The sequence below is a fragment of the Ovis aries genome, chromosome 7 (assembly GCF_016772045.2).
Source record: "Ovis aries strain OAR_USU_Benz2616 breed Rambouillet chromosome 7, ARS-UI_Ramb_v3.0, whole genome shotgun sequence".
Taxonomy (NCBI): domain Eukaryota; kingdom Metazoa; phylum Chordata; class Mammalia; order Artiodactyla; family Bovidae; genus Ovis; species Ovis aries.
The window spans coordinates 12,059,572-12,076,095 of NC_056060.1; the positions used below are offsets into that span (position 1 = coordinate 12,059,572).

The 16,524-nt window shown below is 39.5% G+C and overlaps 2 protein-coding genes and 1 pseudogene across 3 annotated transcripts in view; 1 reads left to right on the forward strand and 2 right to left on the reverse strand.

Annotated features, from left to right (window-relative positions):
* Window positions 1-384: 384 nt before the first annotated feature.
* Window positions 385-2,869, forward strand: LOC101118700 (zinc finger CCCH domain-containing protein 14-like; annotated as a pseudogene).
* A 419-nt stretch (window positions 2,870-3,288) lies between these two features.
* On the reverse strand, window positions 3,289-3,547 carry LOC114115687 (cytochrome c oxidase subunit 7C, mitochondrial-like). The gene has a single exon (XM_042253103.1). It carries the CDS (start codon window positions 3,448-3,450, stop codon window positions 3,289-3,291), a length of 162 nt encoding a protein of 53 aa, XP_042109037.1. The 5' UTR covers window positions 3,451-3,547.
* A 3,432-nt stretch (window positions 3,548-6,979) lies between these two features.
* The window catches only part of CLPX (caseinolytic mitochondrial matrix peptidase chaperone subunit X), a 44,682-nt gene continuing 35,137 nt past the window's right edge, over window positions 6,980-16,524 (reverse strand). For both annotated transcript variants that reach the window (XM_027971499.2, XM_027971498.2), the window contains 3 exons: window positions 14,639-14,731; window positions 10,138-10,244; window positions 6,980-8,718 (listed from right to left, as the gene is read on the reverse strand). In XM_027971499.2, coding sequence (XP_027827300.2) covers window positions 8,628-8,718; window positions 10,138-10,244; window positions 14,639-14,731 — 291 coding nt within the window. In that variant the 3' untranslated portion in view covers window positions 6,980-8,627. The remainder of the gene's footprint in view (window positions 8,719-10,137; window positions 10,245-14,638; window positions 14,732-16,524) is intronic.

Sequence of the window (16,524 nt, forward strand, 5' to 3'; positions counted from 1 at the left end):
AGTGGCATAATAAATAAATGCAATGCACTTGAATAATCCCCAAACCATCCCCCTTTCCCTGGCCCTTGAAAATATTGAGGAAACTGGTCCCTGGTGCAAAAAAAAAAGGTTGGAGACGACTGCTCTATAGGCTGGTCTCTTATACCACAGCCAGGGTGGTCTTTTATAACTCAGAATCAAAACCTAGAACGGAACTAGGAACAGGAGGATCACCTTGTAATTTACTGTGGAGGAGATGTGGGTTCAAGGGAGTTGTGTTTTATATGTTGATAAGAATTGACCCAGGCCAGGAGCAGTGGTGGCGGTCTGGCTGCAGGCTGGGAGCTGGCATCTGGCTCCTGGTAAGTGGGACACTGTGCAGTGCCCACCACTCTCCCTGGAGTCATGGAGATCGGCACGGAGATCAGCCGTGAGATCCCAAGTGCCGTTAAGGGGAAATTGCAAGAATCAGGAGCTTATATTGATTGATTTTCACCTTATATTTGTGCTTTTCTTGAACTGGATTTTTTTATATTTGAAACAAATGTCTGATAGTACTTCTGAAATGAAACTTCCTGCCTATATAGAAATGTTATGAATATTTAAGATGAAGAACTTCCTGATTACATTATGGTGATGGTGGCCAACAAGAAAAGTCAGGACCAAATGACAGAGGACCTGTCCCTGTTTCAAGGGAACAACACAATTTGATTCACCGTATGGCTTCATGGGGTATTAGATAAACTTAGTTCTGTAACAACCAACCCCTCTAGTCTGAAGTCTTCTGATACCAACCTCTTTGATGGTAACGTACCTTCAAACAAGAGCAGTTTCAATCGAGATGAGAGAAGGCACGAAGCTGTTTCTAGCAGCCTTTCTAGCTCTTTCTAGCAGCCTCTTGCAGTTTCTAGCACTAGACCTGAAAAAAGAGAATCTAGAGTTTCTACAAGTTCACAGGAGCAGAAAGCCACGAATGTCAGAGATTTATGATAACAGAGCTGCCACCTGACCAATGTCAACAGTGAAACCTTGGAGGGAGCTAGCACCCTCTGAAGATGTGATTGATTTTAAGCCAGAACCAGATGATCTCATTGATGAAGAACTCAATTTTGTGCAGGAGAAACTCTTCTCTCAGAAAAAAAAACTACAGTGACACTTATATAAGGTTCCTCTTGCCCTTCTATTGAAATTTATGGACCACCTGCAGGTCGAACGCAGACAGTGGTGCTCATTTAAACAGGTTGCAATTTCAACAGCAGCAAAACAGTATTCATGCTGCCAAGCAACTTGATATTCAGAGTAGCCAGGTGTATGAAACAGGACATTTGTGTGAACCAGAAGTGCTTAACCAGCTTAGAAGAGACTTACAGTCCCTTCCTCAGGAACAACTCAAAAAAGGTGAGTATTGAAAAAGAAAACTTTCAGAAGAGAACGTTGCCTGTGGTAAGGTCAGTTGTTAAAGTAAAAAAAAAAAAAAAATCAGTCACGATGGAGAAGAGGAGGAGGAAGATGAGGATTGTGGGTCCCCTACTGGAAGCATCTGCAGCAGTGTGTCAGTGCCAGCAAAACCTGAACGGAGACCTTCCCTTCCACCTTCTAAACAAGCTAACAAGAATCGAATTTTGAAGGCTATATCCGAAGCTCAAGAATCTGTAACAAAAACAACTATTCTACAGTCTCACAGAAACAGACACTTTCAGTTGCTCCCAGAACTTGAACTCAAGAATTGCTAGCAGAAATGGTCCAGGGACAAGGCAGAGTCCCCAGAATAAGTTCTCCCATTAAAGAAGAGGAAGCAAAAGGAGGTAATACAGACAAAAGTCAAGGAACTCAACAGAGGCAGTTGTTATCCCGATTATCGAGAAAGACTACATACAAGTCTGCTTTATGCTCTGCACCCTGAGATCATATATCTGCGAAAGCTGGGTAATAAAATTTGTCAGTCCACTAGAGGCTGTCCCTGAGTGTTCCTTTCAGAGTGCGGCCCTCCGAGCCTTACACCCATGATGGCAGAGACTCTGCAGATCCGTCAAGATTACTATGACATGGAATCCATGGTCCATGCAGACACAAGATCATTTATTCTGAAGAAGCCAAAGCTATCTGAGGAACTAGTAGTGGCACCAAACCAGGAGTTGGAGATGAAGACTGCAGATACCCTTCAGGTATGGACACCTTATGCAAACATGAGATTTGTACAACCAGATAAACCTGCAAGTCTCGAGTTTATAGTGATGCTGGATGGTGTCCCCAGCAATGCCCCCCCACCACCACAGGATACATATCAGATCAAGAGGAGGACATGTGCTTTTACGGAGTGAGACCCACACACCACCCTGCTGCTTCATATGAGGGACTCGCAGGTCTCCTCCACCCACAGCAGCTACACTTGCTGAGCAGGCAGCTTGAGGACCCAGATGGTAGCTTTTCAAACGCTGAGATGAGTGGACTGAGCCTGGCACAGAAACCAGAAAAGCTGTTGGAGCACTGCAAGTACTGGCAGGCCTGCAAAAACAGGGATGAGTGTGCTTACCATCACTGGGTCACCTTGCAAAGCCTTTCCCAGTTGTAAATTTGCTGAGAAGTGTCTGTTCATCCAAATTGTAAATATGATGCAAAATGTACTAAACCAGACTGTCCCTTCACTCACATGAACCAAATAACCCCAGGACTGCCTCCAAAACCAGTTAGAACACCAGCACCACCTTATAGTAGTCAGCTCTGCCGTTACTTCCCAGCTTGTAAGAAAATGGAATGTCCCTTTTATCATCCAAAACACTGTAGATTTAACACTCAGTGTACACGACCTGACTGTACGTTTTATCATCCCACCATTACTGTACCACCACGACATGCCTTGAAATGGATTCGACCTCACACCAGTGAATGACACCCAGTCCTACCTGACAGAAGACTGTGGAGTTTGAAAGTTTCCATCTATTGATGAAAGACATTGTACAGAATTTGTCAAACCTTTGAAACTGGGAATATACTGCTTTCATAATATGAAGTTTATTGCCTATCTGAAGCATCTAATTTTTCAAGTTTTTAAGTTAAGTGATTTTTAAATCAAATACATAATCAAGAAACTAATAATGCAATATTACCCAAACAAAATGTAAGCACATGGTCAATTATCAATTTCCATATTTCAGAGAAGAGGCATTAAGGATTTATGCCATAAGTTTATTTACAAAAATATCTAGGATGCTGAGTTCAAGGGATTGATCCTTTTAAGAGACTGCACCTCTTAATATGCTCCACTTCCTATCTGTCTCATGGATTACTTTTTAAGTAGTTGGTGTCTTACTATAAAGGTGCAGCAAATCCAGACCCAAAGAACAAAGTCATCATAGCTAGTAACCTCCACTTGTTTTCCACTGAAAATGGTATATTCTTCCCTGGACCCTCCTCATAGTGGCTCTGATGAACCACAGAGGTTGTGATCCTCCGGGTGGTCTGTCCCAACATAGCGCTGTTGGACGCTCTACAAAAGATCCAGAGACCATAGGCGGAAGAGATGGCAGCTGCAAGCCAACCACTTCTTGCCTCACGACCTTGCTCCTCTAAGTTTATTGAGTGATTTTAACATTGGGTCTTTTTTTGTTGTTTTGACTATGGAAAGACAATTTAAGGAAAAGCTGAATTCTATTAAAACACTTGAGGCATGCTTATAAAAAAAATCGATCCAATTGACATATACCCCTACTGTATATAAAATTGATAATAAGAACCTACTGCATAGCACAGGGAACTCTATTCAATGAGCTATAATAGCCTATATAAAGAAAAGGATCTAAAACAGAGTGGATGTATGTATAGTATGTCCCCTACATGCGAACGAGTTCCATTCTGAGAATGCATTTGTAAGTCCAACAAGTTAGTGTAGGTACCCAACTAACAAAATCAGGTATACAGTACTGTGCTGTAATAGGTTTATGTAACTTTTCACACAAACAATACATTAAAAACAAACACAAAAAATAAAACATTTTTAATCTTACAGTGCAGTACTTTGAAAATACAACAGCTGGCATACAGGGGCTGGCACCAGTGAACAGGCAAGAAGAGTTACTGACTGGTAGAGGGAGAGGAGGTGGGAGATGGTAGAGCTGAAGGATTGTCAGCAACTGGAGTCAGAGGGCAAGCTGCAATGGCACTCATGCCTGATGCTGATGGCACAGGCCCTGGCTCCTTGCTGGATTCAATTCTCTCCACCCTCTGGAAAAAACAATCCAGTGATGTCTGGGTAGTAGCTCTTTTTCTCTCGCCATAGATGACACAGTAGCATGGATTAATTTCTGAACGGCTGCTGCAAACTTTGTGTACCATTCTACGTTCAGGTTCTGTGCCTCAAAAACAGTACCTCCTCAAATAAAGAAAATCCCCTTGCCATTCCCCACATCATCAATCTCTTGGGTTCTTCAGTTACTTCTTTTCTCTGGACCCCAATCAATTACTAATGGGTCTTCATTAGCAAGCGTGTGTTTCACAGCAAATTCAGTGAAGTTGCCCCGTTGCAGATCTAGATCCAGTTTCTTCCTGAGGGACCTCTAAGCCGCTGAAGACCTATTTGGACTCCTCATCCATCTTCTCAAACCCATGGAAATCATGAACACACAGCCAGCAAAGATACTTCCAAACCATTAATGGTGATAGCTGTAACCTCACACCAAGCAGTCAGTTTTTTATGTCTTGTAGATGTGACAGTCCTTCCAAAACTGTCCCAAAGTTGTTCCTGATTCACTGCCTGATGAAGAGTGTGACATAACATAAATATTTCTTCAAAGTTGCTGTAACCCCCTGGCCCATAGACTGGATGAGCAATGCAGTGTTCAGTAGCAGATGCACTACTTTGACAATGGGGTGGTCACCCACAAATGGGAGGTGGCCTGAAACACTGTTGAGTAGCAAAAGGATGAGTGGGACATCCTCCAAGCAACATTTCTCTACCTCTGGGATAAAATGGTGTTAAAGCCACCTGGGAAATGGCCTGTGTAATCCAGGCTTTGGCATTACTCTTCTACATCACAGAAAGAGGGCCTTTGGCTAAGGTTTTAAGGGCTTTCGGGTTCTCTGAATAATAAACTAAGGCAGACTTCAGCTTCATATGCCCGGAAGCACTGTCACCAGAGTTAGCCTATCCTTTCCTACTTTATTGCCAAGCAGCAACTTTCCCTCCTTATTGATTTAACTTTGGTCCGCCACCCTCTTCCAGTACAGCCCTGTCTCATCCACATTAAAAATCTGCTTGGGTATAACTTCCCAAAGTGTTTCAGGAAATTTCCAAGCAGCTACCATACATATCTGTAGTTGCTGCCTCACCACTTGCTTTTACATTGTGAAGGCTGGCTCGTTTGATTCTGGAAACACAGTCCAATTCTGTTTCTTCTTCAAGTCTTCATAAGGGCTTTTAGCTTTGTCTTGAATCAGCATTAAGCTGAGCAGGACTTGACGCTGATGCTGATCCTGTTTCTCCATCTCCTCCATCACTTTCCCACATTTCTTTGATATTATCAGCAGACTTTATGTTTCATGATCTCATCCTTGTTCTTTAGAATTGTGCCAGTGGTTGAACAGTTTATGTCGTAAGAATGAGCGACCTCTACCATCTTTTCGCCTCCCCCTGCTCTCCTGATGATTTTCACTTTTCTTTCTTTCCATCATTATCATTTGGCACTTCACGGAAGTACCAGCTACTTTTTATCGCTTTTATGCTTGCTTCTGCACATCCTGGGCTTGAAATAAAGTCACTCTACTGCTACGATATACAGTGCTGTCCAGTACCCAAAAGCACCACTTGTACAAGATGCACACACATGACAAGGTACGCCAAACACATGAACTAACCTTTGTAACTGGACATGTGAACGCATGTTTACATTTTTGAAAGTTTGCAACTTGAAGGTTCATATGTTGAGGACTTACTGTATAACTGATTCACCTTGCTGTACACCTGAAGCTACACTGTAAATCAACTATACTCCAATTTTTAAAAAAAGAATTGATCAGACGGAAGGAAAGCAATGAGGTAGGAGATATAGGGCAAGTGTTGGAGAAACGTTTGCAAGTAGATCTCTAGTTGTCTCCCCCAATTTACCACAGAACCTTCCCAACAATCTGAAACATGTATCTAGTGATGTTCAATTCTCATGCTTAAAATCCTTTTAATAGCTCTCCATTACTTTCTGCATAAAATTACAACTTGACCTGGCATATTCTGTATTTTTTAAAAATGTTTGGAGCAGGTGATGGGCTCCCTTCATAATAATGTGGAGCAACTGAGTTTTGATAAAAGGGACTCTTCAGCTGTAACTGGAAAGGTTGAGTGTTAAAGCAGATTTATAGATCTGATGGTGGGAAGGTGAGTTCCATCTTGCTCCTCAATGAAAGGCCAAGTAAGATGGAGAGGGGAGAGAATATATCAAATGGTCATCTCAGAGGAGTAACATGTAGTCATATATGGTGGCTATTTCTCAACTCCTAAAGCTCCCTGGTTGTTTCACATTTCTGAGACTTTAATTTTCATGATTCCTTTCTGGCAAATTCCTACTTGTTTTTCCAGATTTTCCAGAAAGGAATATCAAAATTAAAATCTCTGAAATGTGAAACTAGGGAGCTTTAGGAGTTGAGAAATAGGCAACAAGTATGACTTCATGTTACTCCTCTGAGATTACTGTATAGCATATTCTCAGCTGGTACCTACCTCACTTCCATTATTATAATACACTGATGTTTGCATTTGCTTTCCCTAATAGACTAAGCTTCTTTGAAAACTTGGCCTGTACTACTAGTGTGGGGCCCACGCAGGATCACATTTAATGGTAAACATTAATCAATGTTTAACATGAACAGACTTTTTGTCGGTAGAATCCACAACTAGGAGAATTAGAGGAATATGAAAGTGTGAAGGGTTAACCAGTCTCTAGAATAAACCAGCTCGTGATACCTGTGTCTTTTTTAAAATGGCACTGCATTATGGACACACCACAACAAGGGCTTTCATTTAATCCTTTTATTCAAATGCCAAAACAAGTTTCAAGATACAAATCGTAGTTGTGTTTAATTTAAAAACATCAATTATGCTTTGTTAACGACTTTCAAAACCAAATCTAAGTTGTTATGACTAAAACGTCTCCCAGTCCATTTCTGGAGGACTACCTTTAATACATTTAGTAGCTACTCCAATTTTCACTCTACAAAAAGGAAAATGATGAGCCTGTAAGAAAAAGATAATGAACAGTTATGATATGAAACCCTTTCTGAGAAGAACGTTAACCATTACTAGGGAGACCAAGGATACCAGTTTCTGTTCCATACTATTGCAACCAGGCTTAAACACTTTGCAGAAGTGCATTTCTGGTCCTACCCCAGCCATAAATAGATATCTCTTATTACATCACAGAAAACCCAACTCTACCAACAAGATTTAGAATTTGCTAATAGTTTAAGGTTCTTTCCCTAAGAAAAGGGATAGGGTGCAGTTAAAAGGAAAACTCAAGCGTTTATAAACCAAAAATTGAAAACAAATGTTTAAAGGTACTCTGATTTAAACAATTTCCAATAAGGCTGAAGTAAAGGAACAATATAGAAGCTTGTATCAATATAAAGGGAAAGAAAAAATTTTTTAAGGTATCCAAGTATTTTAATATTTATGGCATCAAATGAAATAATTTTCATTAAGCCCCCCAAACCTCCCCCAGTTTCTATATAATGAAAGTTAATAACTTATATTTTAGTATGAACACATTCACTTCTGCTGATAGTAAAGCATAGATTTTCTTTAATGTTCCATGAAGCCAAAGAATTAGACAAATATTCGGCACCAGAAAACAAAAAACTAGTATTTTAGGTAAGTGTACAATATTAGGGTATTTTATTTAGTTCAGCAAATGGCTGTTAGGACTGATGCTGCATGCTACTTTTAGAATTAGATGCAGTCTTTTTCTAAAGATTTAAGGCAGACTTTTAATTTCATCTGCTCACTCATGGTACTAAAATGGATCAAAGACGGCAAATAAATCAGACAAGTTAGCAGGAGAATGGTCTTTTCTTATAGTACCAACAGGAAGTCAGCGTCATGCATCAGTGGACAAGACTAAGGACACAGCTAGACAAATCATCAAAGTATGGCTCTTCAGGGTGCTCTTTCCATGAAATCTTTAACTACTTGGAAACTCCTGTTCCAATTTTTAAGATGAATAAAATTCTAACATTTTTCAGGAAACAAACATGAGTAGACAAAGTTAAGCTAAAGAATGGAATCTCAACTTCAATTTTAAAGAATTTATTTTCCCATTTGTAGAGTAACATTATTGTAAAATCCACAGTTATTGCAACACTTGCACTGCTTAAAAGAACTCCTAAGATTTTTTTTAAGTATATTTTTTAAAAACCGAAACAAAATAATGTACATATTCTCTCAGAACATTGTGTCATTTAAGTCCATGTTATATCAGTCTGTATAAATCAATGTGATATTACATAATATACATGATCTGATTTTTATCCTAAAAGCTTCTGACCATGTATATGATATCCAATGCTATCCAAGATAGATCCAATGCTTTTAATGTCAGACTGCAGAGACAGTTATGATCCTAAACAAAACAAGGACAACTTTATATACACAACAGAAGTCTGACAGTTTAGCTGTTTGCAGCATCTGCTTGACGAGGCCATCCTTCTTCTTCAATTCCAGAATCATACTCCTCTTCAGAAGATTCTTTGGTTGGAGCCCTATAATGAAAAGTCATCAGTGTTTTTCTGGTTTTAATAAGAATTAGGGGTAAATATAACTTCTCAAAAAATAAATAATCAATTAATCCACCTAGCTAGAAAAGCTGCACAAAGAAAGAAAATATTGAGAGTACTTCTAATATTAAGATTGCTTAATGGTAAAATATGAGAAACATTTCGAGCACACAACCAAAAACCATAAGTAATTTCCCAAACAATTTTTTTAAAGTGAAACAAATCAACAACCAGGCTTCAACAGTGAAAGCCTTTTCTCCAGCAAAATAAGTAGAATCTATTATTTTATCTAAAATACTTGACATTTAGTATATGTCAATGGAAAGAAGTTGAAAGCTTCTAATCAAACCAATATGACTCAAATTAGCCAAAATTATGATTAGACCACAATTCTTTTATATACTAATAAGTTGATGGAGGAGCCTGGTAGGCTGCAGTCCATGGGGTTGCTAAGAGTCAGCACGACTGAGTGACTTCACTTTCGTTTTTCACTTTCATGCACTGGAGAAGGCAATGGCACCCCACTCCAGTATTCTTGCCTGGAGAATCCCAGAGACAGAGGAGCCTAGTGGGCTGCCGTCTATGGGGTCGCAGAGTCAGACACGACTGAAGCGACTTAACAGCAGTAGCAGTAAACAATAAAATGAGAGATTATACCTCTTTGAATAAGTAAAGGTTGTTCAAAACCAATCAACTGCCTCATAAGTTACCTTAGAAGATAAGCATAAAATGTAACATACCTTGTGACAGAAGCCTATTTTTTGTGTATGTAACATTCATGTCAAGCACTGTTTAATAAATATTTATTGAATAGACTGGGGTCAGTAAACTACAGCCTGCTGGCCAAATAAAGTCTGTCATTTGTTTCTGTAAATATTTATTTGAACACAGAGATGGATCATTCATTTATGCTGTAAGGGCAGAGTAGCTACAATACAAATTGTATGGCCCCGAAGTGTTAAAATAGCCTTGTACTGGACAGTTTACCGACCCCTAGAATAGTTAAATAAAAGCAGTGAAAGATATGTCAAATTTGTCAACTGATAAGATACAACTAAGAGAAAAATTATGTCAACAAAGTTTCGGTCTTATGAAAGACAGGAAACAAGTAATAAATTATAGAATTAGAAGCAAAGTTCATTTAAATCTTTTCATTTAGATTACTTTATGTCTTTTTTGATATTTCTTTTAGGAGAAAAAAGTGGAGGCTAGTTTTGAAGATCAATTTCCAAGAAGAGTCAAAATATCATTTTATAAACCAAAATTAGAAAATTTTTCTACAGAATATTTGAGATAACTGATTCCTTTATGAATATACACACACTGTATGACAGACCAATAAACTATAGCAATAAAGAATGATCTTAAGTTTTAGACCTGTTTTAGTCTGACAATACACTTTACCGGATGTATCCTGGTTCCTTCTTTCCTTCTACTACTTCTTTGTCAACCTCCACACATACAATATCAGAATTAGGGACTTCGAACATTGGTTCTAGTAACAGCTTTTCCTGAAGAGTAAAAAAGCAATGAATTACATGGAAAACTGAGGTTACATACAAAATACTTGTATTCCATAGGTTATCAATCAAATTCATCAACTCAAGAAATATTATGGGGTCCCTATGATGCATCAGGAACTGAATTTTGAAAAGTCAATGTAAAAGCTTTCATATTCTTCATATTAAAACAGCTTCTAACTAAATTTGGACAGAAGTCATTCTATAAGGGAAAGCTTCTTGTCTGCAGTTCTGCCTACTTCAGTCACCTTGCACCTACAAAGATTGCACTTTCACTTTGCATGTGATCAGATGTTCCTCAAGAAGCATTTCTGACATACTTTATCACCAAAGGAGGTCAACTGGTAGTCCTTAATTTGAAAATGACTTAATCTTAAATCATCTATACCAAGCTATGACTTCAAACATACATTTGTCTCAACTGCTGCAGTAGATCTAAAGTAATTTACTAAAGAAAACTAGTTTACCTATGGGTAGCAGCTGCATTGGAGAAGGCAATGGCACCCCACTCCAGTACTCTTGCCTGGAAAGTCCCCTGGACAGACAAGCCTGGTAGCCTGCAGTCCATGGGGTCGCTAAGAGTCAGACACGACTGAGTGACTTCACTTTCACTTTTCACTTTCATGCACTGGAGAAGGAAATGGCAACCCACGCCAGTGTACTTGCCTGGAGAATCCCAGGGACGGAGGAGCCTGGTGGGCTGCTGTCTATGGGGTCGCACAGAGTGAGACACGACTGAAGCGACTTAGCAGCAGCAGTAGCAGCTGGATTATGTTCCATCTTAAGGAAAATATTGGTTGAATACATCAAATTTTCTAAAAATGTCAACTATATTACCTTTTCTTCTAGTTTCAGTTCAGTCGCTCAGTCATGTCTGACTCTGTTCGACCCCATGGATCGCAGCACGCCAGGCCTCCCTGTCCATCACCATCTCCCGGAGTTCACTCAGACTCACGTCCATCGAGTCAGTGATGCCATCCAGCCATCTCATCCTCTGTCGTCCCCTTCTCCTCCTGCCCTCAATCCCTCCCAGCATCAGACTCTTTTACAATGAGTCAACTCTTTGTATGAGGTGGCCAAAGTACTGGAGCTTCAGCTTTAGCATCATTCCTTCCAAAAGAAATCCCAGGGCTGATCTCCTTCAGAATGGACTGCTTAGATCTCCTTGCAGTCCAAGGGACTCTCCAGAGTCTTCTCCAACACCACAGTTCAAAAGCATCAATTCTTCAGCGCTCAGCCTTCTTCACAGTCCAACTCTCACATCCATACATGACCATAGGAAAAACCATAGCCTTGACTAGACGGACCTTAGTCTGCAAAGTAATGTCTCTGCTTTTGAATATACTATCTAGATTGGTCATAACTTTTCTTCCAAGGAGCAAGCATATTTTAATTTCATGGCTGCAATCACCATCTGCAGTGATTCTGGAGCCCAAAAAAATAAAGTCTGACACTGTTTCCACTGTTTCCCCATCTATTTCCCATGAAGTGATGGGACCAGATGCCATGATCTTCATTTTCTGAATGTTGAGCTTTAGACCAACTTTTTCACTCTCCTCTTTCACTTTCATCAAGAGGCTTTTAGCTCCTCTTCACTTTCTGCCATAAGGGTGGTGTCATCTGCATATCTGAGGTTATTGGTATTTCTCCCGGCAATCTTGATTCCAGCTTGTGCTTCTTCCAGTTCAGCGTTTCTCATGATGTACTCTGCATAGAAGTTAAATAAGCAGGGTGACAATATACTTAGCCTTGATGTACTCCTTTTCCTATTTGGAACCAGTCTGTTGTTCCATGTCCAGTTCTAACTGTTGCTTCCTGACCTGCATACATATTTCTCAAGAGGCAGGTCAGGTGGTCCGGTATTTCCATCTCTTTCAGAATTCTCCACAGTTTATTGTGATCCACACAGTCAAAAGCTTTGGCATAGTCAATAAAGCAGAAATAGATGTTTTCTGGAACTCTCTTGCTTTTTCCATGATCCAGCGGATGTTGGCAATTTGATCTCTGGTTCCTCTGCCTTTTCTAAAACCAGCTTGAACATCAGGAAGTTCATGGTTCATGGATTGCTGAAGCCTGGCTTGGAGAATTTTGAGTATTACTTTACTAGCATGTGAGATGAGTCCAATTATGCAGTAGTTTCAGCATTCTTTGGCATTGCCTTTCTTTGGGATTGGAATGAAAACTGACCTTTCCCAGTCCTGCGGCCACTGCTGAGTTTTCCAAATTTGCTGGCATATTGAGTGCAGCACTTTCACAGCATCATCTTTCAGGATTTGAAACAGCTCAACTGGAATTCCATCACCTCCACTAGCTTTGTTCGTAGCGATGCTTTCCAAGGCCCACTTGACTTCATGTTCCAGGATGTCTGGCTCTAGATCAGTGATCACACCATCATGATTATCTGGGTCGTGAAGATCTTTTTTGTACAGTTCTTCTGTGTATTCTTGCCACCTCTTCTTAATATCTTCTGCTTCTGTTAGGTCCAGACCATTTCTGTCCTTTATCAAGCCCATCTTTGCATGAAATGTTCCCTTGGTATCTCTGATTTTCTTGAAGAGATCCCTAGTCCTTCCCATTCTGTTGTTTCTCTGCATTGATAGCTGAAGAAGGCTTTATCGTCTCTTCTTGCTATTCTTTGGAACTCTGCATTCAGATGCTATGATATCTTTCCTTTTCTCCTTTGCTTTTCGCTTCTCTTCTTTTCACAGCTATTTGTAAGGCCTCCCCAGACAGCCATTTTGCTTTTCTGCATCTCTTTTCCATGGGGATGGTCTTGATCCCTGTCTCCTGCACAATGCCACGAACCTCATTCCATAGTTCATCAGGCACTCTATCAGATCTAGGCCCTTAAATCTATTTCTCACTTCCACTGTATAATCACAAGGCATTTGATTTAGGTCATACCTGAATGGTCTAGCGGTTTTCCCTACTTTCTTCAATTTGAGTCTGAATTTGGTAATAAGGAGTTCATGATCTGAACCACAGTCAGCTCCTGGTCTTGTTTTTGCTGACTGTATACAGCTTCTCCATCTTTGGCTGCAAAGAATATAATCAATCTGATTTCGGTGTTGACCATCTGCTAAGGTCCACGTGTAGAGTCTTCTCTTGTGTTGTTGGAAGAGGGTGTTTGCTATGACCAGTGAATTTTCTTGGCAAAACTCTATTAATCTTTTCCCTGCTTCATTCCGTATTCCAAGGCCAAATTTTCCTGTTACTCCAGGTGTTTCTTGACTTCCTACTTTTGCATTCCAGTCCAGATGAAAAGGACATCTTTTTTGGGTGTGAGTTCTAAAAGGTCTTGCAGGTCTTCATAGAACCGTTCAACTTCAGCTTCTTCAGCATTACTGGTTGGGGCATAGACTTGGATAACTGTGATACTGAATGGTTTGCCCTGGAGACGAACAGAGATCATTCTGTCACTTTTGAGATTGCATCCAAGTACTGCATTTCAGACTCTTCTGTTGACCACGGTGGCTACTCCATTTCTTCTGAGGGATTCCTGCCCTCAGTAGTAGATATAATGGTCATCTGAGTTAAATTCATCCATTCCAGTCACATGTTTATAAATCTGTCACAGCACCTGAAGTTGACGCCTTTATTAAAGTATTATCGCAAATTGTGACAGATGTGTATTTCTGTTCAAAAAGTCCTACTTAGATAAGAGAAGTAATACTTAGCAGTGAAATCCTCAGAGAACAGACCATGTGCTTGCTTTTGCAGCATGTAGGGAAACAGTAACCCACTGTACAGCCACACCAGGGAGGGGAAAGTCCTTTAAGAAAGAGGGTGGCTGAAAAGTAGGCTGGGTCTCCAGGACTTGTAACAAAATTAAAATAGTGAGTTCATACTACACTGAAGAATTTAGAAGTAAAATGTTATAATATCTACAACTTAATTTCAAACATAAAACAACATTGAAATGAGAGAATTTCAATGGTTCTGAGGAGCCACTCTGGAGCTTAGTCAACAGGCCTGTGTAGGGTTTTCTAAAAACCTCCTTCCCATGATCCTGATTTCCTCTATTTCATTAATCACATTAAGCGTATGTCCTTTGTTGCAAACACCTTGAAGTTCCATTTTAGAAAGAAGAAAAGGGACTTCCCTGGAAGTCCAGTGCTTCCACTGGAAGGGTTCAAACACTGGTTGGGAAACAAAGATTCTGCATGCTGCAGAGTGTGGCCAAAATATACAAGAAAAAAAAATCACAAAAAATATTAGACGAACAGAGATCATTCTGTCATTTTTGAGATTGCATCCAAGTACTGCATTTCAGACTCTTTGGACAAATTTCTGGATATATTTCCAAAGGAAAAACGTGGCGGTTTAATATTCTCAAAATTCAGACCAAGAAATAATCTAGTTTTTGTAAATTTATGCCAACTTACCATAATGGACCGGAGGCCTCGTGCACCTGTTTTTCGTTCTAGTGCCAATCTGGCTATAGCTTTTAAAGCATCTTCAGTAACATTTAGTTCACACTACAAATACATTCAAAAGAAATAATTCAGATAATATTTGATGATGACATTTTCCTAATAAAATCATGCAGCATTTGATCTATTACTACCTATCACCATTATTGGTCTTTTTATAACAAGAGGTGAATGCCGTGACTTTACAGGTAAAGAAATGTTCCATAGCGTTAAGTACACTGATTCACTAATACTTAAAAACACAGAATCTTGTGTCTTGACTGATCCTATCTCCTTTCAGACTCAAGTATTTTTAGATTGTAACTTAAGCTTCTGAAAAAATACTCATTTTAAAAAGTGTTACTAACCCTCTCATCCCATAGAACAAAGGTACAATTTTAAGACATCTCTCTAAATTACCACAAATATAAAAAATTACTGAGAATTTAATATACCTCCCCCTAAAAAATAAGATCTTGGTACTAAAAAACTTTTGGTTATTAATTTATACCTCCAGAAAATGTAAAACTTATACAAGGTAATTATCTCTCATGATGCTTTAGACTCTTGCTTTCAAAAAGCATTTGTTTCTATGAATTAGCTTATGAGACAGTTAACAGCATGAATGTTTCTATGAATTAGCTTATGAAACAGTTAACAGCATGAATCAAAGTTTGTGCTTAGTTCCTGAAGAGGTTTTCTAAATTAACGCGGATCTTCTAAGACTTTATTCAACATTTATTGAATCCAGATGTTTAAATATTAGAAACTGAATGATGACTCAGATACCACCTTTACCCTCAAGAAACTTAAGTGTATCAGATGGTGACAAATCAGCAAAATAGCATTTACAGCATAGCGTTTGCACATGTTGCTAAGAGAACAATAAAAGTGGGGACATCTAAATAAGCCCAGGGGACCACTGAAGCATTTTTAAGGAGGGGAGTAAAATAATTAGCTTTGGGTTTATTCATTCAATAAATATTTATTAGGCACTTAATATCTATTGGTTGAACCCTATGTTCAATAATTTTAAAAAGATCCATTCTGGAAGTAAAGTGGGAGATGGTATTTTGGTGGTGGTGGTCAGAGACAAACTTTAGGTAGGGAAACCCAATTAGGAAGCAAATGCATGGGTCAAGGTGAAGAATGATTAAGGAGACTGACTTGAGGTAGAAAGAGTAGCAATGGAGAGGAGGCGGCTAATGTTTTGTGACACTAAGTTCATAAAACCCAAACATTTGCTATCTGATTGGATATATGGCTCTAAGTGTCTGACTCCAGAGAAATAGATGTGAGAGCTAACTTTAGGAAAAAATATACCTAGCATGTCATAATGAAAGGATTTAGAATATCAAGACTGAAAAGACAATTCTATGTGCCTAGTTTGCGGGGTTAGCCATAGGCTGCTAGCATTTCTCTCAATATCTATCCTTAGTCTTCAAGCTACAACGCTGACTTTAATTAAGAAAAAAAATTAAGCCAATTCGTAAGTGTCTAACACAACACAACATGCCTTCCCTGATTCCTAGATCCATATTTAGTGAGTAATAGGCTGGTCTGTTCCTGCCAACAGAATCTGCCTGCCAATGCAGGAGACACAGGCTCAATCCTTAGGCTGGGAAGATCCCCTGGAAGAGGGGAAATGGCAACCCACTCCAGTATTCTTGCCTGGAAAATTCCATGGACAGAGGAGCCTGGCAGGCTACAGTCCACGGTGTGGCAGAGTCAGATACGACTGAGCAACTGAGTGCACATGCACACACAGAGGCTGGTATTCCAGACGAGAAGTACTGCTTTTTAATTTGTTAGGCTAACATTTGCAGATTTTCCATAGCAAAAAATACACATAAGTAAGT